This window comes from Acipenser ruthenus, chromosome 25, assembly GCF_902713425.1.
Source record: "Acipenser ruthenus chromosome 25, fAciRut3.2 maternal haplotype, whole genome shotgun sequence".
Taxonomy (NCBI): Eukaryota; Metazoa; Chordata; class Actinopteri; order Acipenseriformes; family Acipenseridae; genus Acipenser; species Acipenser ruthenus.
In genome coordinates this window covers 15,034,932-15,062,341 of record NC_081213.1, presented here as the reverse complement: position 1 = coordinate 15,062,341, position 27,410 = coordinate 15,034,932, and the positions used below count along the sequence as shown (strand labels likewise).

The 27,410-nt window shown below is 38.4% G+C and overlaps 1 protein-coding gene across 1 annotated transcript; it reads left to right on the top strand.

Annotated features, from left to right (window-relative positions):
• Positions 1-10,788: 10,788 nt before the first annotated feature.
• LOC131701477 (class E basic helix-loop-helix protein 40-like) lies at positions 10,789-14,696 on the top strand. Its single transcript, XM_058999384.1, has 5 exons — positions 10,789-11,198; positions 11,388-11,454; positions 11,652-11,759; positions 12,102-12,225; positions 12,616-14,696. Exons 1-5 carry the CDS (start codon positions 11,119-11,121, stop codon positions 13,473-13,475), a joined length of 1,239 nt encoding a protein of 412 aa, XP_058855367.1. The 5' UTR covers positions 10,789-11,118; the 3' UTR covers positions 13,476-14,696.
• Positions 14,697-27,410: the final 12,714 nt, after the last annotated feature.

Sequence of the window (27,410 nt, the reverse complement as noted above, 5' to 3'; positions counted from 1 at the left end):
GTTCCTGTTCAGTTTGTTTTTTGCTCACCAACTACATTCTTTAGGGCTCAATTATCCTCTCTGTTAATATGCTCCAGGAAAGTTAAAGGGCCTTTTAGCTTCCTGAATGTTGGAGTCTCTAAAGGGTCATGTGACCTGGGGGTAGCTATCTGTTTCCCATGTATATCAAGATGTCTACAAATTGGTGTTTTGAAACTAGTTAAGACTTGTATTTTGTGTAAGCCTGCAGTCCTTACTAACAAGGAACAAATGTGTTACTTCATGGAGGCATGACCTTGTCACCTCTGTGTGTAGAGGTAAACTGTGTTTACGATCCGCAAAGCGTTACCTATTTTATTGCATTAGCCTCTTTTAATATGGGGAAGGTATCTATTGAGGTAGTCTTCCATCTTTAACATTAAACAGCAGGATCCACCATATTCTACATGGACTAATGTAGGTTCTTGGGCACCGATTGTGTGTCACACCCTACATCAGCGGTTCTCAAACTTTCTGGACCACACCCCCTTTCCTTTTGTCATATAGTAAATATAAATATAGTAAATATGGACTGGAGAGGAGGGCTATAGTGGAAAATTAACACAAGGGAAGACTATTGTTCCCGACGGGGCTATAATTGCACCCTGGAGGTAACAATAGTCTTCCTGAGGGGCATTTAATTTTCCACTATGGCTGAGTCTGCAGTACAAATTTAATATGTGAATCAGTCAAGAAAATAAGTTAGGCAAGGTTGGATAGTAAAAATGACTTTATATATTTTGTTTAAATATAGCTGATACAGCGTAAGTAAATAAATTGCAGAAAATGTTTGTAGTTCATACCGCATAGTTATCAAAGGTTTTTTGGCGTAGATCTGTCTGGTTTGCTGACTGCTGCATAATCCAGTTTATATCCTGCCAGTTATGTTTGTTTTTGTTGAGTTGAATTTCAGAAAGTCAGAAAACAGTGACTGATGTTTTAATCACCATTTTAGTGTTTGGAGCATCTTTCTTTTATAGTATGTTTTGTAATTTAATTTTCTGTTAAGTCACAGTATCGGTGGACGTTCATTTGAAAAGGGCTGGGACTCACTGATGTGAGCCAATCATATGACAGAATATTGCACGGTGGTGTAAGAATGTCAGGGCAATATTTAAATCTATTTTTTGCTCCTATGATGAGGTTTTAACCAATCACAGGCCAGCATTTCCAACCACTATTTATATATATATATATATATATATATATATATATATATATATATATATACACCATTTTTATATTGTATATATTGTGCGCCCGCCAGTTTGAAAACTACTGCTCTACATGGTGAACACAGCAACTGCCAGGGCTCCTATAGACCCTTGGGATTTCATTTGGGTATAAACTGTTGTAGTGAACCTATAGATTTAAAGGAGATCATGACCATCCTTTGTATACAGTTGCAGACAAAAGTATTGGCACCCTACACTTCATACAAGAGAATTCAAGAAAGCATGTTAAATACAAGCATTTAGTGAACATTGGCCACTAATTAATGACAAAGACCAAAATACACAATTTCTGGTAGTTTCACAAACAATCTTTATAAAAATAAAAAACACTTAAGCGATTTCAAATATTTGCTTGTCAAAAGTATTGCCACCTTTTACATTAAACATCTAAAAATATATTCGTTGCTTGAAAACCATTACACAGTAATTAAGATGCATTATAAAGTCAATAGCCAGAAAAGAGGTCATTTGTTGTACGCTTCGGCAACACAGCAGATGATGGTCAAGACAGGGGAAAAAAGCACTGGTAGCAAATAACAAAGGAATTGGCAAAAGAACAATATCAAAGAGATATGGAATACTAAAATCCACAATCTAAGCAATAATCAAGAAGTGCCATAGAACAAATTCAGCTTGAAAGAAGTGGACGTCTAAAGAACATAAAAGTTATGTAGCACTAAAAAGTTGCAATATGAGATCACAATTCATGTCTAGAAGTTGGATGTGCATTCACATCTAAATGCTACAAATGAACCGATAGTGTCAATAAATACTAAAAGAAACTGAAGTTCAATGACAAACATTTCGTCCAGAAGTATTTTTCATTGCCGTCTTTATTGAAGACATTGAAAAAGACTAAGTCCACACATTTATTTTAGTATTTCTAAATGTAGTATTACTGAGGGTTTTAATCCGAACCAATGAAAAATATCTGAACATTCAAGGCACTAGAATCCAGTGATCGGTCCAAATATGCAAGCGTTCCTGTGAAGAAATACTAAACTTACAGCTGTGGCCAAAAGTTTTGCATCACCCTATAGATTTTGCTTCAAAAAGCCGAATTAAGTCTGCTGAATAATGTTATGTTAACATACTGAATTACATACCGCTTTGTAGTTTTCCATATACTTTACAAAAAACTAACAAATTGAAAAATGTGACATTTCTAAATCTAACATGAAATACTGTACTGTTATCATGGCTTCTGGTATTCCTTTGCAATATCATTTTGTAATTTCTCTGATTACATGATGTTGAATAAAAGATCTAAATGACGTTCATATATTTTTATCATTTGACTTCTGCTGGTTTACTGAAGGCACTTTTTAGCCAGAGCCAGCCACTGCATCAGCATGTTGAGCAGGGGTTTAGTTTCTCACAGTGATCAGGATCTGTCCATTTTGAATGCATCTTCACAGTTGAAGTCCAGTGTGATTGTGAGTCATGGAGTCAAGATTAACCAGCTTCTAGGAACCGGAGGTGCTTTGATCTGCCGGATGGCCTCCTTTTGCTTGTGAACGTTCTTCTAGTCTTGTATCACGAGGCTCATGCAAGTCGACTGCACCACAGCTATGGAAACAAATATAATCGGGTTATCTCCTTCAATCATTTTATTTTGTTTGCATCAAAGGATGTCTGATATGATCCTAAATCCGACAATTAAACCCAAGTGTGTGAAATGTGGCAGTCACGTCCTTCATCACTTAACCACCCACGAACCCACAAAATGATTTGATTACTCAAACCTTGACTGCAGCTGCAGCTCTGTGATGCACTCTGGGCTTGGACTTTTTTTGTATGCTGTACCTAATAACCTTTCAGGGGTTTTCCAACTTCCATTATGAGCCAACTAGCTGTTTTAACGTTTGCTTGTTAACTGTAAAAACGTCAAGGGCACTGCAATGTTCTTATCAGGTGCACAACGGAGTTATTTATAAACACATCCGCCAAGAAGGAATGGCACAGCATGCATGCAAGTAGGGGCTTTCAAACACGGAGCTATGATTGCATCCATTTTCTCTAAAAACACTTTCATCAGTTTATTATGCCAATGCACTAAATTGCAGGTGCTCCAGACAGAATTGAAGTGCTGGACTGCAGTAAAAAAAGGTTTTAGCTCAGTGGTTACAGTGCTGGGCTGCAGTGTGGAAGGTAGCAGGTTTGAGTAGCTCAGTGGTTAGAGTGCTGGGCTGTTGTGTGGGAGATGATTGTTTTGAGTAGCTCAGTGGTTAGAGTGCTGGGTTGCAGCGTGGAAGATAGAGGGTTGGGTAGCTCTGTGGTTACAGAAAGTGCTGGACTACAGTGTGGAAGGTAGTGGGTTTGAGTAGTACACTGGTTAAAGACAGCGCTAGATCGTAGTGTGGAAAGTAGTGGGTTTGAGTAGCTCAGAAGTTAGAAAAACACGGGGCTGCTGCGTGGGAGGTAGTTGGTTTAAGTAGCTAATTGGTTAGAGTGCTGGGCTGCAGTGGGCTTAAGATACAAAGAAAGAAAGCTAAATACATTTGTTTTTAAAACTTGAACATAAAGGAACATTTTAAAAAAATGTTGTCTCTTACCTTTCATTAACACTAAATTTACAGCATCTTTTTTTGCAACAAATTGCTAGTCAAAAGTATAACCTTAAACAACAGAATGACCACAGTATGGGGGGATATCAGTACAAAACTGTATTTTAATAATTGCGGATACATTACAGATCTAAAATTCTTCCATTTAAAAAAAATCCATAACCATTCAAGACACCATTTTCATATTAGATTTGCCTGTCGCTGTTTTTCATGGGGGCTGTGAGGATGTGTCCCACACTGTCTGTGGTATTGAGAACACTGTGCTTATCATCCTGAAGCAGTTTCAAACCTTATGCTTACAAAAAAAGGGTATTCCCCTACTCAGGATACAGGCAGGGTGCTGTGGTGTGTGGTGCTGCACAGCTGTGACTGCTGCCTGGTATTGATGATGATGATGATGATGATGAAGAAGGGGAATCCAAAGAAAGAATGAAATGGGTTATGGTTATTATACTTATTACTTTGTGAATACATTCACATTAGAAGTAAAAATAGTCTGTAAAAATGTAATAGAACTAAAAAAAGATATGAATTGATTGAAAACCATTACACAGTAATTAAGCTGTGTTATAAAGTCACCAGCCAGAAAGACAGGTCATTATTTGAATGTATGCTTAAAAAAAAATAAGTTTGTTTGTTTTTTGATAAAGATTATTTGTTAAATTACTAGAAATTGAGTATTTTGTTTTTTTAAAAAGTGGTTCAAGTTTCCTTAATCTGTTACCTTGAATTGTGGTATAATAAGCGTAGGGTGCCAATATTTTTGTCTGAGACTGTATATGTGGAGGTTATTTTGATGAAAACATGAAAGAAAGAAAGGGGCTATGTTACTTTGTAAATATACTTTTGGGGTAATTTTGGAGAGCAACAGAGAGAGGGACTGTGATAAACATTATTATTATTATTATTACTCTGTAGTGAATATAGTTGTAGTAATTTAATAAAGTTAGCAGATAGCAAAATAGTTTACATCTGTAAAATCATTATAGCCCACGTAAAAAATATTATCTGTATACGTGTTTCCTGTCAAATGTTATCAGTTGTAACTAAACCCCCATAAATGCAGACCCTACATCAACAAGATGATGATGTCACTTGTATACTATACTATTTGTATATATCCATGATGTGCATTATTTAAGCAAGTGTTTAAAATATTTATAGACAAATATTATAGAGGCCTACATTTAAGATAACAAAACAAGTATGTAGCTTTGATAAATAGAATATATAACCTAAAGCTTAAATAGTATTTTATGAGAAATGTTGTATAAATACATTTAAAATATTAAAGGCTTGAAATGTCAAAACAGACTTGCAATTTACAAGTATATGTTATTTTAATATGACAATGTTACACCACCCTTACTCACTGGCACCCTGAAGATCCTGGGCTTCATGCCAGTTATTTATGTCTTTGCTAATTACAGTCAGCCACTAAGGGCTGAACAATGCACACACTTTTCAAATTCTACCTTTTTGCAATGTTCCAATAAACAAAATGGAGAATATATTTTAGTAAATGTCCAATACAGATGACATATGTAATACCTTTACAGCCTGTTTAAAATGTTTTCGTATTTCCTGTAAAATGTTATCAGTGTAACCAAAACCCCATAAATGCATCAATCTGTTTCAATTTCTATTTTGCATCCTGAGCAACAGAGTTTACAAAAGTCATTTAAAATATCCTTCATCAGCAAGACTGTGTCATCTGATTCAGAGGATTCAAAACTAGGTAAACAAGCAGACCTGCCAACAATGTGGCGTAGAGACAGGCTGCTATTGATACGGATCCTTTGTGCCTCTTGTTATGCAACCTACAGCATGAGGTAACACGACTTTGGAACCTAATGAAAGTAGAATGCCGGGGAGGTTCCACTGCTTATAGAATTTAGCATGTACACAAAACACAACATGTTCCAGTATGTTACGGCTTTAATGCCATCTCGCTCCAAATACGTGATACAGTTAATGCTGCAGTGGATGAAAACTGTCTACATTTACCGCAGCATTTAGCAGTCAATCAGTCAGCCATAACATCTGCTGAACGTGGTTTATTATTACAAAAAAAAAACACACAGGACTGCCGAGTTTACTTTAATACACTGCGATTTTTGCTTGCAGTTTTAAATGCAGTATAAGTGCACACTGAATTTTATTTCCATCGTTACTACTGCCTACACAATCTAATTTCACTTAACTCGCCACGGCTCTGAGCGGTAATGCAGCAGCTGCGTCACCCAGCCCATCCAAGTTCTATTTGGTTTCCGAGAGCATCCTGTTGCAATATCAGCCTAACGGCAGCTGCACTTCGGTGTCAGTGACAGTAATATTGTGTACTGCATATTGCTATGCTATTAACAAGACACAATAGAGAGGTCAGTTTATGCATTGGTTCAATCCGGGCGTTGGTTTTTGTTTTCAGGACAGGGTTTCCACCACTGTGTAGCGAGCTGTGTTTTTCCATTGGCAGCAGCAGACTAACACGTTCCGCGACGTTCCGCGTCAGGGATGGTCGTATGCAGATCGGCCCCTTTGGCACCGCACAGCTGCCTGCAGGGCTCTCAGTCTTAGTGAGTGGGTGACGTCAGTGACACGGAGCTGTTTCTCGCAAAGCCATGAGGAGATCAACGTGACTCGGGCACTGTGCAGAGGAAAGCCAGACAGGCGGGCAGGCTCACGTGGATTGGCATATGGAAGCCAGTCGAACGAACAGCATCGTGTCTGAACCCTGATAGCTCCTGCTGAAATACATGGAGTAAACAATCCACAGCAGTCTCCTGAAACGGCTTTAAAACACGCATCATTGTTGCTGGTAAACAGACACCTGCCAAGCACAGCACAGTGATTTGTTTATCAATTCGGTGCTATTCCAACTAATTAACACACAAAGAAATAGAAGGCTTTTAGATTGTTTGTGGGTTGTTTGTTTTTTGATACATTAAAAATGTATAAAAGAGCGAAAACGTCGTGCATTTCTTACATCGTGTGACTTTGTTTGAATAAAGTACATCTGGCCCTTTTTTACGTGATTATGAAATATATTAGAATTCTATCTTACAGTCTTCACATTAATTTTACACAAGAGCGTCAGAAAATATATTTAGATCAAATACATTGGGATACATAAATTGTATATTTATTTTCCGTCACTGTTGAGAATTAAATGTATTCATTGTATTACGCAATGTTTGTAGGACTGCATGTCTTCGAAGTCTGGTGTTAATACTGTCCCTAAATCAGGACTTGTGTTGCCTGCACCACACTCAGCTACAGCTGTTCATCTGCAAGTACTGTAGAAGAATACGGGATTCGTGGGTTAACCTGTAGCCAGTTATCAAAAGCAAATATACACAGTATGTAGGCTATACAGACATTGGATATATTTGTATTTTGTTTTATAGGGAATGTACAATACAGATACATATATTAATATAATGAAAAACAAAGCACACTTTTAATATTGAGTATGTCGTCTGATCTTTTAAAACTATATTTCTACAAAAGATGCTTGCAGCTTGCTACATTTTAAATTGCATGCTTGCAAATAAAAAACAAACGCATAGCACATTGCTCCCCACCGCCCAGCTGAATATTTATCGAACTGCAACCTTTATGAATAGTTTCCCACAGTATGCTTGCAGTATCATTTGTAGCAGTCTACTAAAGCATCGTGACAAAGTGTTTGTCTGCAGTGGTTACACAAATAGTTTTTTTTTTTTTAAAACATAAATAGAATTATATTTACCTTTTTTACTTTATCTTTGAAGAATGTCTTTTAGATGAATATTTTAAACACGATGTGATTATAGTTCATAAAAATTGAATATACAGTATATATATATATATATATATATATATATATATATATATATATATATATATATATATATATATATATATACAGACTTGCTCAAATTTGTTGGTACCCCTCCACAAAAAATGAAGAATGCACAATTTTCTCTGAAATAACTTGAAACTGACAAAAGTAATTGGCATCCACCATTGTTTATTCCATATTTAATAGAAATCAGACTTTGCTTTTGATTTTTTATTCAACATAATATTGTCAATAATAAAACAAATGAAAATGGCATGGACAAAAATGATGGGACCGCTAACCTAATATTTTGTTGCACAACCTTTTGAGGCAATCACTGCAATCAAATGTTTTCTGTAGCTCTCAATGAGACTTCTGCACCTGTTAACAGGTAGTTTGGTCCACTCTTCCTGAGCAAACTGCTCCAGCTGTCTCAGGTTTGATGGATGCCTTCTCCAGACTGCAAGTTTCAGCTCTTTCCATAGATGTTCGATAGGATTCATATCAGGACTCATAGAAGGCCACTTCAGAATAGTCCAATGTTTTGTTCTTATCCATTCTTGGGTGCTTTTAGCTGTGTGTTTTGGGTCATTATCCTGTTGGAGGGCCCATGACCTGCGACTGAGACAGAGCTTTCTGACACTGGGCAGTACGTTTCGCTCCAGAATGCCTTGATAGTCTTGAGATTTCATTGTGCCCTGCACAGATTCAAGGCACCCTATGCCAGGCACAGCAAAGCAGCCCCAAAACATAACCGAGCCTCCTCCATGTTTCACTGTAGGTATGGTGTTCTTTTCTTTGAAAGCTTCATTTTTTCGTCTGTGAACATAGAGCTGAAGTGACTTGCCAAAAAGCTCCAGTTTTGACTCATCTGTCCAAAGGACATTCTCCCAGAAGGATTGTGGCTTGTCAATATGCATTTTAGCAAATTCCAGTCTGGCTTTTTTATGTTTTTCTGTCAAAAGTGGAGTACTCCTGGGTCTTCTTCCATGGAGCCCACTTTCGCTCAAAAAGCGATGGATGGTGCGATCAGAAACTGAAGTACCTTCACCTTGGAGTTCAGCTTGTATCTCTTTGGCAGTTATCCTTGGTTCTTTTTCTACCATTCGCATTATCCTTCTGTTCAATCTGGGGTCGATTTTCCTCTTGCGGCCACGCCCAGGGAGGTTGGCTGCAGTTCCATGGACCATAAACTTCTTAATAATATTTGCAACTGTTGTCACAGGAACATCAAGCTGCTTGGAGATGGTCTTGTAGCCTTTACCTTTACCATGCTTGTCTATTATTTTCTTTCTGATCTCCTCAGACAACTCTCTCCTTTGCTTTCTCTGGTCCATGTTCAGTGTGGTGCACACAATGATACCAAACAGCACAGTGACTACTTTTCTCCATTTAAATAGGTTGAATGACTGATTACAAGATTGGGGACATGTGTGATACTAATTAAAGAAACTAATTAGTTAGAAATATCACTATAATCCAATTATTTATTATCTTTTCTAAGGGGTACCAACAAATGTGTCCAGGCCATTTTAGAATATATTTGTAGAATAAGCAATAATTCATCTCTTTTCACAGCTTCTTTGCTTTATTCTATGACATACCAAAGGCATGCAAGTATACATGATAAAATAGCTTTTAATTTCATCACTTTTCAGGAGGAATGAAGCATTATTTCAATGAGCTGTAAGGGTACCAACAAATTTGAGCACGTCTGTATATATACAGTATATATTCATGATATGGTATTTAGGCCAGTGTTTGTGTTTAAAACATACCTAAGTGGACGAATAATATTGAGGCCTACATTTAGGATCCGGTATAAATTTGATAAATAATATCTTATGGATTTAATAGTTATGACACTAGTCAATAAAGTGTAAATACATTTAAAATATTAAAGGCTTAAAATGTCAAAACTGACTTCCAATATACTAGTGTACAGTAGATGCTATTTTAATATGACAATGTTGTGAATAAATCTACTATAAAGGTCATGAACTTCCCTATAAATGTAGCCACAACAGTCTTAACAATGCACATTTTTTTTAATTCAACCTTTTGCAATAACTATCACAATAAGTGCCATCCGTGCATAAACAACCTAATTAATACAGAGTTAAGAGATTCTGATGCACATAATGTGAAATACACATGGGTGGGTGTTCATGCATAGCTTGCAAACTACTGCACTGTGACTAACAATAGACTATAAATTCAAGTAATTTCTTCTGTATTCTGAAACAAATGTGGATTTGCCATTTAGACAGTGGGTCTCTGTCAAAGAGGTGATGAAATATGTTAACCCATTAATGAGCATCTTTTCAACTGTTGCACAATACTCGCATCCTGTTCAGTTTATTCAGTACCTTGGCTGACACCTTTATTTGCTTATACTACCCGATTTCCTTAATTATTACATTAATATAGTACCAGAAAATGCCAGGGCACCTGTCCTGCTAACAACATATACAATAACTACAGTGCTGTCACTTTTCTATTTATTTGCATGCTTTTTAACACGTTTTTTACACTCATTTGCATGCTCAGTTCTTTGCATTCCCAAGGCAAACCTTATTTTTAAAATGGTTATATGTGACAGGACAGTGTCCAAAATTGCTAAACATAAGGCCTGGGACGGCTAAGGACAGGTCAGAATATTCCCAAGCACTTCCTGTATTTCAACAGGAAAAATGTAGCCAGTTATTAAGCTAAGCAACTTTTATATATATATATATATATATATATATATATATATATATATATATATAGATATATATATAGATAGATAGATAGATAGATAGATAGATAGATAGATAGATAGATATAGGGTGGACTGTTTTGTTTGCATTGTTCTCATATCAGCACTCCATATGTGACAGGTAAACTCGGGCTCATTGCAGTCTGCCCTATTTCACTGTGTGCAAATCTTCCTGCTCACTCGACAGTCTTTTACAGGGGGGGTTCTTTCTGCTTTAGGTGGAGCGTGGTAGTACACGGGTCCTGCATGCTCTGTTGATAATAACTCGGCGGCAGGTCCTCCTTAACAAGAAACATGGGCTGTTCTACGTGCTGTTAAAAGCCTTGTCTAACACGTGAAGCTCATGTGACTCACGAGGTCACTCACTGAGCTCCAGACGTGCCTGTAGTCACAGGGCTTATTTAATACGTAGCATACCCACCCACTCTCACACGTTTAATACAGCCTGCAGCTTGGAACTCCTGCAGTCTGCACTCGGAACTGTGCTGGTGATAGCATCGGAGAAGCAAGTCCTGTCTGTGCTCTGGGGACAAGTAAATACTAACTAAAAGAAAAAGCGCTCACCGAGGAAAGAAAGAAATGATACTAATTTGATTCTGTCAGTATCGTTTTTTTTGTTTTTTTTTATTGACGACAAGTTCGTTCCACTGAATAAAAATTACATAGGCTACGGCACAAATCTCTTATATTTTTGCAAAGCAAATACAAGAAGAAATGGAAAGGATTACAACAGCACAGCCACCACCTTCCTGCATTGGGAAGCTTTCATCGCTGGAGAACACAGACATGCAAGGGTATGTTAAAACAAACATCTAGCGCATTGTATTTTATATTATTTTGTTTTTTGCTGTTTGCTTCTTTCTGTGTTTTTTTTAAATAATTGTGTATCCTTATTTAACTTTGTCAGTCTTTGCTAGGGTATAGGAAAGATACTGACCAATGTAAAATAAAACTAACTCGTTTTTCTTTTTACATCATTACAGAATGGACTTTTCTCATTTGTATGTTTACAAACCAAGAAGAGGGATCAAACGGGGTGAAGATAGTAAGGTATGTACGCATTTATCTTTTAAAATTTGCAGTTCCAGTTGATTTCTTAATTTAATGCTAAATTAATATTACATATTTTTATAATATGTATGACAATTTTATAATAGGTTCGACAATGAAAAATGAAACTCGTGCATTTTAAAATAATACATTTTAAGGACCTTCGTATTTATTATTTTTGTTTTCCTTCTCTCCAGGAAACTTACAAATTGCCGCACAGACTAATAGAGAAGAAAAGACGTGATAGGATTAACGAGTGCATTGCCCAACTGAAGGATTTGTTGCCAGAACACCTTAAACTTACAGTAAGTCTGAATTTTTAAAGAAATTAATGTGTTTGTGAGTCGATTGAAGGCGCCACCTGCTTGCCATTGGTGGGGTACAAAAATGATACGACACGTTCAGAAGAAATAAGTCGTAAACGTACTAAAACCATTTCAGATGTTTCAGGTCGATACACTGTAAATTTACTCTTGTCATTTTGTATTTGACAGGCTTTGTTGATCTTGTATTAGGTTTACAATGTGAAGTGGAAACTATTTGATCATTTTTAGATTTTGTTTAATATACACTATATATTTTGTTTACATGTTACAGAGAGAAAAAAAAACCCAACAACATTCTTACCAGCCCTTTTTATTTTTCAGACTTTGGGTCATTTGGAAAAGGCAGTGGTTCTGGAACTGACTCTGAAACACGTGAAAACACTAACAAGTCTTATCGAACAACAGCAGCAGAAAATCATTGCGCTGCAGAACGGCTTACACGTTGGTAAGCAGGCAAAATTATCTATACTATAAATTAACAGGGATATTTAAAAAAAAAAAAAAAAAATATATATATATATATATATATATATATATATATTTGATTCAAACACAGGCTCCCTTGAGAAAGATATGTACAACATATCGAAACGTTGGGCAGCTGGCTCTTTGAGCTAAAATTATATATATATAGACAATATGACAATATAATACCAATATTGTGTATACAACGTGCAATTATTTGTTACATACTTGTGAATATTAATTTATAAAAAAAGTGCAGTGTGACAACATACATAATGCATGTATGTATGTATGCATGTATGTATTTATGTATGTATGAATGTATGCATGTATGTATGTATGAATGTATTTATTTATTTTTCTTTCTTAGGGGAGCAGTCGGTTCAAAGCCATGATGACAGTGAGGAGTTTTTCCGTTCTGGGTTCCACATGTGTGCCAAAGAGGTGCTCGAGTACCTGTCAAAGCAGGAGAACAGCAGGGAGCTCACCCCTTCAAACATGATGAACCACCTCCACAAGGTGGCATCCGAGGTCCTGCAAGACTCTCCCAGTGTCCGAACAGAAGAGCAGATCCTCAAAGCACTCGACCTGAAAGACGAGCCCAGCACCTCCTCGCAACCTCGCAGCTTCGAGGGGCGCGGCAAAAACTGCGTGCCGGTCATCCAGAGGACGTACACCCAGGCGGGTGGGGAGCTAAGTGGGAGTGACACGGACACGGACAGCGGGTACGGAGGAGAGGTGGAGAAAAATGACTCTGCAACCAACTGGCAGTCCTACAGCAAAGAAAACGAACTGAAATACACGATGACGGGCAGGGTGAGCTGCATCAAACAGGAAAGCGAAGATCCGCCCGCAAAAAGGATGAGGACAGAATCGTCCGAAGAGGAGTCTCTGTCAGGCGGGGAGTTGATGGGGATGCACAGCAGCTTCTTGGGTTTATCCCCACACCAGACTCCTATGTGCATGCCTTTTTATTTTATCCCACCGTCTGCGGCAGCTTATTTGCCAATGCTGGAGAAATGCTGGTACCCTGCTTCGGTCTTATACCCTGGTCTTCCAGCCTCGGCATCCCCTCTTACAGGGGTTCTGAATCCCGATAAGCACCCATCTTCTCTCCTAATGTCTCCAAGGGTAGGCTCGCCTGTAGCAGCCCAAACCCCTATGGACTCCCCCGCTTTGCTACAAGCTTTAAAGCACGTCCTTCCTGTGAACCTGGGAACCAAAGACTGAGAACTTACATATGCTATGAATCTGGTTAGGCTGGTTAACAGGGGAGGGGGACTAGAGCTGCCCAGGATCCTTTCAGTCCCCATTTCCTCCCCATGACAGGAGACGGCTCTGCAAGGGAGCGAAGCATGCAACGGCATCCAAATCGAGCAAGAGGACAATGCTGAAAGGGTAATGAGGGACTGTCCACAAGCGAGTGCCTGTTGGCGTGGCACTAATCAGACACTGTCAGTGGTGGCAAACTGAAAAGCACCCTTCTGCTGAATGTCAATGTTGAGAATGTTAAATGTGGACAGTCCCTCATTATAATAAACTTTCTAAGACCTACCCTTTGCACATACACCTCTATGAATGGAAAAAACAAACAAAAAACCTGTAGGTGCTGCTTGAAGCCTTTACATGCTGTAAATCTTTGGTTCAGACACTTGTACCCTTTTATTTTAGCAATAGCTGCCGAATCGTATCCGGACCGTCCCTAGTTGTGATATTGCAACTGACAATGGCTGCTGTGTTCTCAAAATTAAAAGGGCCAGAACAGTGATTAATAAAAAGATGTGAAAATGTATTCTAACCCTGTTCTTATGAAACTTCCCCCAAGGATTGCAACTATGTGGGGATAAATAGCAAGCACATTTATTCTCCAGTTTAGTTATGCCGTGCCCTCACGAGCGTGTGAGGCGGCGTGCTTACGCACATTTGAGCTTTCATTGCCCCTGCTTGTTGATCGCTCCATGTAATATATAGGCCTATTGATTTTCAAAGCAATCGCTTGTAATGAATTCTCTCATGCTAGCAGCTGTATTTTTTTATATGTGTCTTGTATACATTGTAAGAAGGATTTTTGTCACAGACACATGTATAGCACTGTGCTAGCCTCGAAATGCACCATGCTTAATATCTCTTCTGTCCTTTGTACATGATGTTGCCTTTTATTTGTAAAAACTGGTGAAACAAAATCAGATGTTTATTATTATTATTATTATTATTATTATTATTATTATTATTATTATTATTATTATTATTATTATTATATGTATTTGTATAAATACTGAAGTCTAAAGAAAGAAAAGTGAATGTAATATTTTAAAAAGATGTGTTTTGTATAGGGAGCGGTACTTTGAATTTTTATTTTGGAGGTTGTCTTGTATATATTTTGTCTAAAGTTAATGTTGATATACATTAGATAAACTGATTAATAAAAAAATATACATTTTCCTGTGGAAAGTTTGCGGTGTTGTTTTATGATCAGTTGTTCAATAAAAGGATATCTCAAATAATTAAGCTAAGTTTGCAGATCCCCATCCGTATCATCTACTACTGCTAATATCTCATAAACCATTTCAGCTGGCAACTTCATATGTTCAGTGTTATAAAAACCCCACAGTCCAGCAACACCTTTCACTGGCTGCCATTTTTGTTTTTGTTAACAAAACCTCTGATTTCTGTTATTACATATTTATTGGTACAACTACTGTCTGTGAGGGCTAAGCTGAGATCAAGGCAGCTTACTTGTGTTTCTCTGTATGCATGTGTGTCTGAGTGAGAGTCTTTGTGTGAATAGGCCTACAGAGGATGGCTGGGTGAGTGACGTCAGACCAGGAAACAGATACACAGGCAAGCAGAGTACTGCGAGGTGAGTCGCCAATGCGCTCTTTCTTTATTAAACAAAAATAAAGACTCTAAATGAGAAACAAAAAGGCACGAGGGGCAAAAAAACAGACAGAAAACAAAACAAGTACCGTGCTGGCTGTGATCCACATTCTAGAAGAGTATTTCTGGCAGGGAAGGTTTTTAACTCCGTCCCTGACAAACATAACAGCAATAATAATAAAACATCACTTTTAACAAACCCAAAACAATACATTTAAATAATAATAATAAACATAGGGGCGGGGCGTACCCCGTCACAGGTGACAGACAAAAGTAGCAGTGTAATTGTTAAATGTTGGCATGCCATTTATCTGTGTGGAGATCTGTTTGTAAAGGACAAGAAATTAAAATGGATGGATAACAGATGTACAGAGAAATAAGGCCTAAGTGAAAGAAGTCCGCAAGGGTATAATCAGTCAGAAGCTGTAGAGCGGTTTAGATAATCTCTGAGGATAATGTTGAAGGCCATTCACTGGCAGAATCTCATCGCTAGGATGGGAATGTCCCGAATGATAGCAGTCATGTTGGTCTTAGCACAGTCATACTGAACATTTAACTTGTTGGTGAAATGAATAATGTTTGAAAAGTAGAACACAAAACACATTCTAATGGTTCTCCTTTGCAGACAGAGCATGCACACGCCTGGGAGTTTATTAAGCTCCCCCACCCCCGACTGCAAATTGTATTTTTTTACAAAGCAGTTGCCACTAGTGATAATTTCACAGGAGGCGGTGTGGTCCAGTGGTTAAAGAAAAGGGGTTTTGTAACCAGGAGATCCCCAGTTCAAATCCCAGCTCAGCCACTGACTCACTGTGTGACCCTGAGCAAGTCACTTAACCTTCTTGTGCTCCGTCTTTTGGGTGAGATGTTGTTGTTCACACACCCTAGTCTCTGTCGCCTTGGATAAAGGTGTCTGCTAAATAAACAAATAATAGTAATAATAACTGTGTTGGTGACCATGACATTAACCTCTGACCTAATATGGCTTATTGAGGTCATGTGATTTCAGATTAATAGAGTACACTTTGAGTTATTGTCTTAATGTTTGGTACACAGTTGTATTCTATGAGTCTCTCATTACAATTCCATTACAGATGGTGTCCAGTGAAAATTAACCATTTCACTGCGGCATTGTTTTAACCATTAGATTAGACAATATCAATGGTCTTTTTCATATACCCATTTTGCTTCATCCATCTTCCCTTACTTTATGACAAAGCCTCCCATTCATTATTTTATGATTAAATAGTCATTACACAAATGCACAAGAAACAGCTTCAATAGTTTTGTGACAGTATAGTCACAATATTCTAAATCTTTAGAATGGATTTATTGAAACACAAACTGTGTTCTTCTGGTAAACTGTATCTCTCCAATGTTGTCTTCCATCTGGTTTCTACTTCAGTTTTATTTTTTAGAAAAAAATTATAAATGTAATAAATAAGGCCTTCTTTCATGGCAAGCAGCCTACTGGTGGGCAGAGGAAGTGAAGCGAAGCAGCCTGATTGTATGGTTGTCAGGCATCAGGATATTTACACGAACGTCATGGAATGATTAGATGCTTTAGGGGTATATGAACATACAAGTCAAAACAATTTATATTACATCTCTTCCATGACATCATCATGTAAAGAGTTGCAAATAATCCTGCAAGAACCTGCAGCATCATGAAATATGTTTCTTTTGATTGTCATCTCTTTGTATTATGCGTTATTATTTATTTTTATTTGGCATACGCCTATATCCAAGGCGACTTACAAGTGTTACAGAGCATGTGGAAGGGTGGGGGTATTCACTGACACAGGAGACAGAAGATTGTATTTGCAAACACCACACAGGTGCCCAGTTTTATTTCTTTTCTTTTTGGATTTATTTTAGCCCGCAGAGGACGCTGTTGTCTGTGGCCTGTATACCAGCAACGGTAATCAGGACCACAGGTTACCAACACAGGTATAGGCAAGCGCACTCACAGGTGCTCAAAAATAATAATGAAAACCAAAGGCAAACAGAAGAAGGAAAATAAAACACAGTAATAAAACTACAAAACAAAAGTGCTGCTTACACAGTGCCCCCACTGCCGCTATGCCAGTCAACTCGGGTCTCCGCCCTACGCTTCGCTGTGCACTATACACTGGGGTGGCCAAGGTTCCCCTATCACTACACACGTCCCCTCGGGTACGTAGCCATATATTTTAATAAATGGTTAATATAAGGCTGGCTGTCTTCCTCAGCCGTGCTTGCCTGTTTAGGTCGCTCGGAATGTATCCAGTTTCCACACTCCGCTGTACAGGAACAATCTGCATTTTAAACTTCTCATTGTTCTGCTTAGAACTGTCTCTGTGTATTCCCAATCACAGCCACCCGAATGCACAACCAAGTGCAGTTCTTATGGCCCGAGCAATCCCCCAAGGCCCGCCTCTCAGCCACTCAGAGAGAGGGAAGGCCAACACACCCTCTTCCCCACCTCTCCGTGTCATCGCCATGACTGACAGACGGATCTTACGAGGCTGCTGCCCTCTTCCTGCAGAACCACACATGCGCCAGATAGTCAGCACAGATCTCCCCTATTACAGGGCAGTACAAGGTAACAATTCAAAACAACATTTAAATACAGTATAGTTTACAGTAAGTGCAAATTATACTACTAAAATACAGTATAAGATAAGATACAAGAAGTTAGGATTAAAACAATTTATATATACTCATTGTATTACTGCATACAATGCTATGATGAGAGAGCTGACTATATGGAGAAGGATGACTATATGTAAATGTGTTTTTCTATTTCATTTATTAGCCATGTTAGTAATGCTGAATCACTGGGATTCTTTAAGTTATGAAATCAACCAGCTACTAGGAGCCTCCTCTGGTTTGTAAATTGCCTCACGTGGGACAGAATTTCAGTTTATGAATTTCTTACCACATACCATAAAATAACTGTGATCTGTATGCACAGAATAGAACAAACAAAGTCTGTTTTTATTGTTGATCTGTTTTCCCAATGTCTCAAAAACAGTCCCCTAACAAAGTTCCCAAATTCTGTTATTGAAAAGCCGATTGCTAACTCAAATGTCTTTTTTGTTTTTACCATTTTGCAGGGTCTGGTTTTGCTGACCAGTTATATTTGAAATGTTTGAAATGTTTTGAAATTAAAATATCCAAAATAAGTTCTCAACAAAATGGGTTGTTGCCAGTGCTAACAACAGCTAAAAAAAAGCCATGGATTTTAAAATTGATAAAGTATATAACTTAGACAAACGTTTTAGTTAGTGCCTTCCTCAGTGTACTCCTTATGAAAGTTTACTACTGTAAAAACACAGCAAAGTGTAATAAAGCAGCACAGTGAAAGCATAGGTAAGCATTGTAAAGCCTAGACAGGTATGGTAAATAAAATAATAAAAAAAAAACATGGCAAACTAAATCTCTAGCACACATTCAGTCCTGGAAAACACTGGCTGCCTGGTTTGCACCCACAGACCTGTCTGATGCATGGGGTCAGGAGCCACAACACACAGTGCTTTATTTGCACAATGTACCAGTCTGGGCTGTAAAAAGGAAGTGGTGTGGGAGTTTGTTATCTTGTTTGAAGTCTCTCATGCACTCGTGTGTGTGTGTGTGTGTGTGTGTGTGTGCGTGTGTGTGTGTGTACGTGCGTGTGTGTTTGTGTCTGTGTGTTAGAAGATCAAATAGGGGCAATCAGGCTGATCCCCAGACTCGCTTTTTTACACAGTAAATTATGAGTGTAACGAATATCCCAGGCGAAGTATCTAAAACACTGAAACGATTTGATTCTGTCCCTTTAATAGGCCAATGGGGTGCTAAGAACAGACGAGCCTTGCCTCAATGGCCTTTTCTCATTTCCAAACTATTCTTATGTTCTTATGAACTACTCTGAACGGACCAAAGCCCTGAAACAATGTCACGCTTTTGTATTCATGCGAAACCCCTGGGCTAAATATGGGACTGTGGATTCCAGAAACAGACTGGCATCCTGTCAATAGAAACCTGATTCCACGGCACGCTTGACTCATAGCAACCAAACAGCAGGGCAGCAGACCGTGTTGAACATGCAGCACTGAGTCTGTGGGGCCTGAGCATTAAACACAATGTAGTAGTTGCCATGGATATTACAACACTGCCCATTAGACAGTAAAGCTTAACATAGCCGTTATGGTTTTCATAAAAATATGTATTAGGATGGGGACGGGGGCCTTCCAGGAGGGTTGGGTATGTCACTGTGAAGTGCTCTAGAATATTACAATACTGCCTCTACAGGGCAAAACAGAAAGAACAGCCAGCACAATCTAATACTCAGCTGTGTATTTCCAGCATTACAAACAGAACCTTGATCCTTTGTACCTGTTCACCAGATAGAAACTGGGACAGAAAGGCAAATCCTGCACACAGGCCAAAGCACAGTGACACAGAAAACATCACACAGTTTTAAACAAAAAATGTACAACATTTGAGTTATTGCAACACAAACCACTCTGAATGTTTGGAAACATAGTAAAATACATTTAAAATACAGCACTGGAAGTAGTTGGGTGACTGGAAGCAAGAGGAAATTTAATATACAAACTGCATATCTGCATTAATTAAACATAAATACGCTATATTTTCAGCATGAGAAAGGGGGTGTTCTGATAACGTTGCCAGTGCCAATTTGTGGTATTTGAAACCCCTGAGACTTACACAATTCTGACAATGGTGTTGCGTGACCCGTAACAAATGCATATTATCGAATGTTCAGCTCTAACCCTGATGAAATACTTCTTTCACAAAATCTGCAAGATGTGCAAGTGAAGTATAATATGGCTGTGTGCTTTCCTATTGAGTCTAGACTGTATTATTGCTCTTTGCCAGTCGGTGCTTCGATACCTGGTGACTGGTAAGAGCATTGAGATGAGTTAGTGACTTCAAATGCACAAGATGAAGTGGAACAATAATATTCTTTATAAAGAAAGATGAAAGCAGTGCAGACGCATCCAGGGGGTCTCCTAACTGCACAGTACCTGAAAGGTTCAAAATATTTGTATACAATGAAGAGTTTATTGGATTATAGACAATTGCAATCTGAAACATCTATAAGAGGCTAAGATTGTATGATAAAAGTTCATTGAATATGAGTTAAAAATCTAACATTTTCCTTACACATGCTTGAAAAACAATAGGAAAATCAAAAGTGGTACAGTATGTGGAATTCCCAACTTATATACATTGAAATGCAAATTCCAAACATATGCAATATATATATATATATATATATATATATATATATATATATATATATATATATATATATACATACAGCTCTGAAAAAAATTAAGAGACCACTGCAAAATTATCAGTTTCTCTGGTTTTACTATTTATAGGTACGTGTTTGGGTAAAATGAACATTTTTGTTTTATTCTATAAACTACTGACAACATTTCTCCCAAATTCCAAATAAAAATATTGTCATTTAGAGCATTTATTTGCAGAAAATGACAACTGGTCAAAATAACAAAAAAGATGCAGTGTTGTCAGACCTCGAATAATGCAAAGAAAATAAGTTATTTATATTCATATTCATTTTTAAACAACACAGTACTAATGTTTTAACTTAGGAAGAGTTCAGAAATCAATATTTGGTGGACTAACCCTGATTTTCAAGCACAGCTTTCATGCGTCTTGGCATGCTCTCCACCAGTCTTTCACATTGATGTTGGGTGACTTTATGTCACTCCTGGCGCAAAAATTCAAGCAGCTCGGCTTTGTTTGATGGCTTGTGACCATCCATCTTCCTCTTGATCACATTCCAGAGGTTTTCAATGGGGTTCAGGTCTGGAGATTGGGCTGGCCATGACAGGGTCTTGATCTGGTGGTCCCCCATCCACACCTTGATTGACCTGGCTGTGTGGCATGGAGCATTGTCCTGCTGGAAAAAACAATCCTCAGAGTTGGGGAACATTGTCAGAGCAGAAGGAAGCAAGTTTTCTTCCAGGACAACCTTGTACTTGGCTTGATTCATGCGTCCTTCACAAAGACATATCTGCCCGATTCCAGCCTTGCTGAAGCACCCCCAGATGAGTCCAATTTTCAGCTTTGCCCAACACCTGGTCGTCTAATGGTTAGACGGAGACCTGGAGAGGCCTACAAGTCACAGTGTCTCGCACCCACTGTGAAATGTGGTGGAGGATCAGTGATGATCTGGGGGTGCTTCAGCAAGGCTGGAATCGGGCAGCTTTGGCATGAATCAAGCCAAGTACAAGGTTGTCCTGGAAGAAAACTTGCTTCCTTCTGCTCTGACAATGTTCCCCAACTCTGAGGATTGGTTTTTCCAGCAGGACAATGCTCCATGCCACACAGCCAGGTCAATCAAGGTGTGGATGGAGGACCACCAGATCAAGACCCTGTCATGGCCAGCCCAATCTCCAGACCTGAACCCCATTGAAAACCTCTGGAATGTGATCAAGAGGAAGATGGATGGTCACAAGCCATCAAACAAAGCCGAGCTGCTTGAATTTTTGCGCCAGGAGTGACATAAAGTCACCCAACATCAATGTGAAAGACTGGTGGAGAGCATGCCAAGACGCATGAAAGCTGTGCTTGAAAATCAGGGTTAGTCCACCAAATATTGATTTCTGAACTCTTCCTAAGTTAAAACATTAGTACTGTGTTGTTTAAAAATGAATATGAACTTATTTTCTTTGCATTATTCGAGGTCTGACAACACTGCATCTTTTTTGTTATTTTGACCAGTTGTCATTTTCTGCAAATAAATACTCTAAATGACAATATTTTTATTTGGAATTTGGGAGAAATGTTGTCAGTAGTTTATAGAATAAAACAAAAATGTTCATTTTACCCAAACACGTACATATAAATAGTAAAACCAGAGAAACTGATAATTTTGCAGTGGTCTCTTAATTTTTTCCAGAGCTGTATATATATATATATATATATATATATATATATATATATACCGAGCATCTAAAGAAACTTATCACTATTATAACTATTATAATATTAAAATATGGTATGTAAATGATGGACATTGACAAAATGTTTTTGGTTTCTTTTTAATCACTCGATCATTCATCCTTGACCATGACACCCTTGAGTGACTATGACTGAAGCATATGCACTTAATCACCAAATTAGTGAGACAATTGATTGGACACTGGATATGGAGTGATTTCAGCTGTTGAATTGCAAGCTTGAATAAAAGCAATAAAGAAAATCACAGAAAAAAACAATATGCCACGTCTGCCAAGAGCGCAGCGCCTTCGTGCAATCGGCATGTTGGAGGCTGGACTAGGGCAGCGTGCTGTGGCTCGCCGTCTTGGGTGCTCACAGCCAGCAATTTCAAACCTGGCGAGATGGGATAACCAGACACATTCTGTCAATGACAGGCCACGAACTGGGAGACCAAGAGTCAGATCATTTTGCAGCATCTTCGTGATGTCAATTGTTAATCAGCACCATAAAAAGTCACTGCACCTGTCATTTTTCGATCACAGCTAGTGAATTTTATCCAAGTTTCTTTTGATGCTCAAATATAAGTGATAAGTTTCTTTTGATGCTCAGTATATATTGCAGGCTGTTGGTTGAATATCTTCTTGGTATATGTTATTTAATTTCCTTTTAAAACATTCCAAGAACATATCATTTACTATAATTGGTTTAACTTGCTAATTATACATATCAATACCATGTTTGTGTTGTGCCTATATTCATACATATTCTATTCTTCTAAAGAGTTGTTCCATATTCATCTCCTATGAAGTTAGTTAGGACGGTCAGTTTCTTTGAATGTATTTTTTTTCCCCAGTTTTGCAACCGTGTGTCGTATTCAAAGGGGTTAATTGTATTATCCTCCCTGATGAGATTCAGCTGACCCATTGCCCATTCAAACTTGTTTCTCGCTCTAAATCTTTCTGAAAGCCTGACATTGTCAAGATAAATGTGTTTACTTCCCGAAAGCAAAACCAGTCTCCTGACTTTCAGACGTACAACTAACCCCCTTATATGCAATAACAGATATTAATATGTTTTCAGGAAAAAAAAATGACATTAAGTAATTTTATATCCAATTATGTTAGAAAGCTGCTACATAATGGACTGTGGCCCTTTAACTGTGCCCCCCCCCCCCCATATCACATTGAGAAGAGTGTGCACATGATCACATGCAGTGCCACACTGTTTACCTTGTTCATTCTAGTCCCTGATTGGTGCATGTGGTCAACAGTCTCAATGAAATACACAGCCTAGTTCTATCTTTGGAAGCATGCTGTTACAGGTAGCGAATGTTTTAAAGCGTGGCTGGAGGCTGTGTGTAATCCTAGCTTGCGTATTAGTGATGATAAAATAATAAGTGCCCATACAGATAAATAAGACACACACAGGTAGCTGCTTCTACTATTGAGACAGAGCAGCTCATTTTGTTCCACCTGATACTGTACTATCTGAGATTCAACCATATTGTGAATCAAGAGGTCAGTTGCCAACACATTAGCTTGAACCCTCTCTGCTGGTGTACTGAATGGAGATGCAGGCTTTGTGTGTCGCACAGCTCTTCAGAAAAGACCTGGCTTCATATTCTGTCTAGTCTTGCCAAACAATTACACAAGAGCACAGGAAGAGCAAAGTCAAAAGAAAAAATCAAACAAACAAATGAAATTTATGTAGGGGACAGAAAAATGTTAAATGATTATGCTCTACATCTTCAGTCTCTGTTTAAGCTTGGAATGAAAATAGCTGTTACAAATTAAGATTGCCTTTTTTTCTGATATTCTTTGTTATACTGAAAACAATTTACATGGAACACTTGGATGTAGATTGCCAGCACATGTGTATCAAGCCTCTGGATTTGAACACATTTTAAATCTGTGTATTGAATGAAGATGCATTCTTTGTATTGGATCACTGCATTATCTGGTGTCTGTTTTTTTTTTTTTTTTTAGTAAATGCCTTCAAATGAAGGCTGCCTGAATATTCTATTTGTTATATAGATTTACAGGGAAAATGTTTTCAGTGTTACAACCTCAAATACCTTAAATATATAACAGCTAGATTTAAAATGGTATGGGACATGGCACTTTAATTGAAACCTGTTTTTTTAGTATTGCACAATTTGTGTACTGTGGCCAATTCTGTGGATAGTCAATAAGTACGTCACTCTTAAGGTATAGTCCCTTCTACACAGGTGTAACAGCGGTGTTCTATTACTGCGTGGGTATCCGCTGATTGACAAGAGAGACACAGATGTTATCTTTGAAAAGCTGCTCAGGGGTCCAGGTTTTATTAACAATCACAGGCAGTTGCAGTGGTAACCCTAGTGTGAGAGGACAGTGTTCATGAAAATCATGAATACACTGGAGGAGGGAGTCACACCATGGCCGCCCGAGAGGCCATTAGGAGCTCCGTTCAGGTGCCAGGACCCGGACTGAGACTTTTGGGCTTTTAAGGGGGGAGGTGCGTGCTATGTACAAGGGGGAGATGTGTGGTGGGGTACATCCCGCCCCTGTGTGTATTTTGTGTTTGTATTGCCTATTGTTGTATTATGATTTAAATGCTTATTTGTGCACTGGTGTTTTAGGTCGGCAGAGAAAGGTTAATTGCCTTACCTGCCAAATCATTTCACGTGCAGAATATGCCTGAGCCCCACTGAATGATTAACAAGCAATTGAGCTCAGACACATCTGCATAAAAGAGTGGGACAGCCGCTCATCAGGGTTTGGGTGTTCAGGGCGTAAGAATGAGAGAGAAAGATGTGAGTTAAAAAGAAAGATAAACAGTTGCCACTCGTGCCGGATTTAGACCAGCATGATACTTGTTTGTTCAGTGTTTGTTTTGTTTATGGTCTCTCTGTTTTGGCCACCATGCCGTTTGCTTTGTTTAGTGTTTTTGTTTTGTTTAAATCTTTTATTTATTATTAAAACACGCATCAGCGCTTCTCTCGCAATACTGTGTCTGTGTACTTCCTGGTCTGACATCACCACCAAGCCATCCGTGTTCACATATACCCAGATTAACTATAGTTCATTTGGTTAGTGAATATCCAGGGAGACATGTATTAAAGACCAGATGCTGAAAGACTACCTGTCTGAAGAATCACCATGTGAAAGTACCTGTCTGTAAAGGCTCCTTTTAGCTGGTCCCTTGAGTGGCCTCTATTGCTGGTGCGATTGTTAGTTTGTGGTCACAGTTCTATTCACTGCTGGTGGTCTCAGTCTGCCCCCCTGGTGCATTACACCCAGGCTGGTTGGTCTTTGAGGTTAGTCCATTAATGACTTGGCAGATTAAAACATTCAATGTGGTCAGTCAACAAAAATACTGATAATGGGAGGATTTAATTGAAATATATGAAATCTTAAATGATACAGCTAACCCAAGTTCAGACTTAATACAAAGAGTTAAATGAAAGGGCGTATTTAAGTTATGAATTAAAATAACACGGTACATGGGTGCCACCTTGTGGTGTATTGAAGACATTACAGAACTAATTTTTTTATGTTTTGGGTACAGAATTCTAAATTCTTAAAAGATTTTACAAGTTCGCCAACATACATTTAGATAATAGTGGCAGGGCCAACCAAGACATAGCTTCACTGTAATATATGAACCTTCCGCGGTTTTCCTCCAGGTAATGTAGATCTCCTACTGGTCCGGTGTTGACGGCTAAAGTGTAATGCTGGCTCCTGGGATCAGCCTATTTGTGGCCTCCCTAGCACCTCAGCATGGAAACCGTCTGGAATGGGCTGGGTGGGGCACTTTGCAAGGCCATCAGGTGGGCGCTTCCCGTCTTTGGTGTTTCATCGACTAGCCCAAACACCCCAGGAATGCTCGACAGTGATGCTGGCGTCCCAGCACCACGCCACTCCAGCGTCACTGTCTCACCTCAATTGAGGGCAGGCTCCGAAGGCCCAGGAGGTGAGATCACAGTTACTGTCGAAATCACTCCCCCCATTTCAGACTGTCAGTCATTCCTACATTCAATCCACAACTATTGGTTACCTATATACCCAAGTGTTGTCTCGCTCTTTGAATTGGATAAGAAGTTCTCCAGATGTGTGCAAACATGTGAGAAGTGTGACAGATGCATGTAAGACCGCCGTCACTATCGCCTCTTCACATCTCACCTGCAGGGCTCATTTGTCCAAATTCAAGCATAACACAATTCCTGTAATAAAGGTAGTGAAAATGGAATTACAGTCAATTCTCATTAAAACGAACTCGGATTAAACTCATTTTCTATTGGCCCGGCCAAAACACATTTTTTGCGACAGAAATGGCATATAATTATATCGAAAGTCTTGATGTTTAAGCTAAAAAGAGATACGAGGCCTAATTGTGCTTGGTTGGTACTGAAAAATGAAAATGAAAAATGTCCGTACAAGCTGCCAGCAACTGTGTGGAGTGATGATCCTGAGTGTTGGCCAGATCATCAGTGGGGCGACATCGTACACATGTGGTTAAAATCTGTAATTAAATTTAATATAAAAAAAACTATTTATCTAGCTTTGTGTTGGTTGTCACAGATTTGAGGCGCTAGCTCCGTGGCCACCTCCTGAATTAAAAAAAAAATGTTGAAGTGACTCGACTCGCTCCCCCTGCCGCCGCTGCCTGTGTGCTTGCATCCTGGCAAACTGTCAAATGAACGGTTGTTTTTCACACGTACAATGTTTACCTAAATATTCTCTTTAACCAACCTTAATCACAAGGAAATGCTCACTTTATAGTTTAAAAATAATCATAAAACTATATACCAAAGATGAAGTGGGTGCTGCAATGTATGTATATTTTGAGACCGGATGCCATCAAAGATTTGGGAATTTTTTGGCAAAAAGGAAGCACTTTTATATAGGGACTCAATGGGGAATGGCCGTTTGTTTTCCCCTTCGCCACCGTTGTTAAGCATGTGACCGCGGAAGTTCCCGGCTGTTCCTCATCTTGGATTCTGTGTGGGTGCAAGTTGCTGTGTCCGTCTGTGATTTCTCCAGTACCTTCACAATAGTAGCAATAAAAACATAGACATGTACAGAATACAAGCTGTTTAAACATGTGATCCACAATTATTATTATTATTATTATTATTATTATTATTATTATTAGTAGTAGTAGTAGTAGTAGTTTTGTTATTAATAGGTCTACTGTACTGGTATTCTTTTATATATTAATATTAATGTTTTTGTGAATACGTTTTATGTGCAGGAAATTGTATTTTAAATGTTTTATTTAAAAAACACACGCCTTGTGAAATAATATATATGATTTAGCTAATTATGGTGGGCTTATTACGTA

Coding starts and splice junctions, on each gene's coding strand:
- LOC131701477 (XM_058999384.1), top strand. CDS start 11,119: ATGGAAAGGATTACAACAGCACAGCCACCACCTTCCTGCATTGGGAAG. Junction 11,199..11,387: donor GAGAACACAGACATGCAAGG/GTATGTTAAAAC, acceptor ACATCATTACAG/AATGGACTTTTCTCATTTGT. Junction 11,455..11,651: donor AACGGGGTGAAGATAGTAAG/GTATGTACGCAT, acceptor CCTTCTCTCCAG/GAAACTTACAAATTGCCGCA.